At 43.7% G+C, this 1,178-nt stretch overlaps 1 protein-coding gene across 1 annotated transcript in view; it reads right to left on the bottom strand.

The window, feature by feature from the left end:
- Positions 1-77: 77 nt before the first annotated feature.
- The window catches only part of LOC130586556 (histone acetyltransferase KAT7-like), a gene marked incomplete at its 3' end in the record, with an annotated part of 13,796 nt that continues 12,695 nt past the window's right edge, over positions 78-1,178 (bottom strand). Inside the window, exon 6 of the mRNA XM_057387395.1 lies at positions 78-205. Within this exon, the coding sequence (XP_057243378.1) occupies positions 78-205 (128 nt within the window). The remainder of the gene's footprint in view (positions 206-1,178) is intronic.

Below are 1,178 nucleotides of genomic sequence, written 5' to 3'. Positions count from 1 at the left end.
TAGCACAAAAATAATAACTAAGTAACTTCAAAATAACACCAAAATACCACCAGGTTATTTTGGGGTTATTTCAGCACCTCCAGAACCCCAGCAGGTGAATCCCATCCTCACTCACCTTGTTCTTTTTGCCATCCACCTCGAACACAGAGATGGAGCCCTTGCGGTAGATCTCGTCCCCCGGCGGGTGCTTCCACACACACTTGGCCTGTGACAGGGACACAACTTTTTATCCTTTCTGTACCCTCTATGCATCCCCCTGTACCTCTCAGCCCACGTTTGGAATTCCTGCAGCCTGATATTCCTTAGTTTAGGAGTTCTGCTGGGCAGAGACCAAACACCCTGAGGAAGGGCTCAGTGTGCCCTGTGCTGTCTTAAACCTGAGCTCCAGCCTTGAGTGAAGCCTTCTGTCCAGAACATCTTGTGTACACTGGGCTCTGGGCTCATCCAAGGAAGAGATTCATTAGAAGAAGGGGACATTACTGCATTTGTGAAGTTTTTGATTGGGGAATCCTAGATAGATATGCTAATTCCTGAAATCTGTAAAACTTGTGTGTGTTCTGCCATCAAGTTGTGCATCTGGGATCCCAAAAACCAAGGTAAAACCCTTTTAACCGTGTCTGTCATTATTAAAAATTGGCTGTTAAGGCAACACTTCCCCAGTTAAACACAGCTCAACACCGAGGTAAAACCCTTTTAAAGGTGTCTGTGATTATTAAAAATTGGCTGGTCAAGACAACACTTTCCCCGGTTAAACACAGTTCAACACTTTTAACCATGTCTGTCATTATTAAAAATTGGCTGTTAAGGCCACACTACCCCTGGTTAAACACTCAATACCGAGGTAAAACCCTTTCAACCATATCTGTGTCATCATTAAAACCTGGCCGTTAAGGTAACATGTCCCTAGTTAAACACAGCTCAATACCGAGGTAAAACCCTTTTAACTGTATCTGTGCCTCTATTTAAAACTGGCTGTTACGGCAACACTTCCCTGGGTTAAACACAGCTCAACACCGAGCTAAAACCCTTTTAACCATATCTGTCACTATTAAAAACTGCCCACCAAGGCAACACTTCCCCTGGTTAAACACAGCTCAAAACTGAGGTAAAACCCTTTTTATCCCCTTTACAGTATCTGTGATTATTAAAAATTGGCTGGTCAAGATAACACTTCCCCC

Source organism: Malurus melanocephalus, unplaced genomic scaffold, assembly GCF_030028575.1.
Source record: "Malurus melanocephalus ecotype Western Australia unplaced genomic scaffold, MMel_1.1 scaffold_1203, whole genome shotgun sequence".
NCBI classification, from domain to species: domain Eukaryota; kingdom Metazoa; phylum Chordata; class Aves; order Passeriformes; family Maluridae; genus Malurus; species Malurus melanocephalus.
This window is presented reverse-complemented; position numbering and strand designations above follow the sequence as displayed.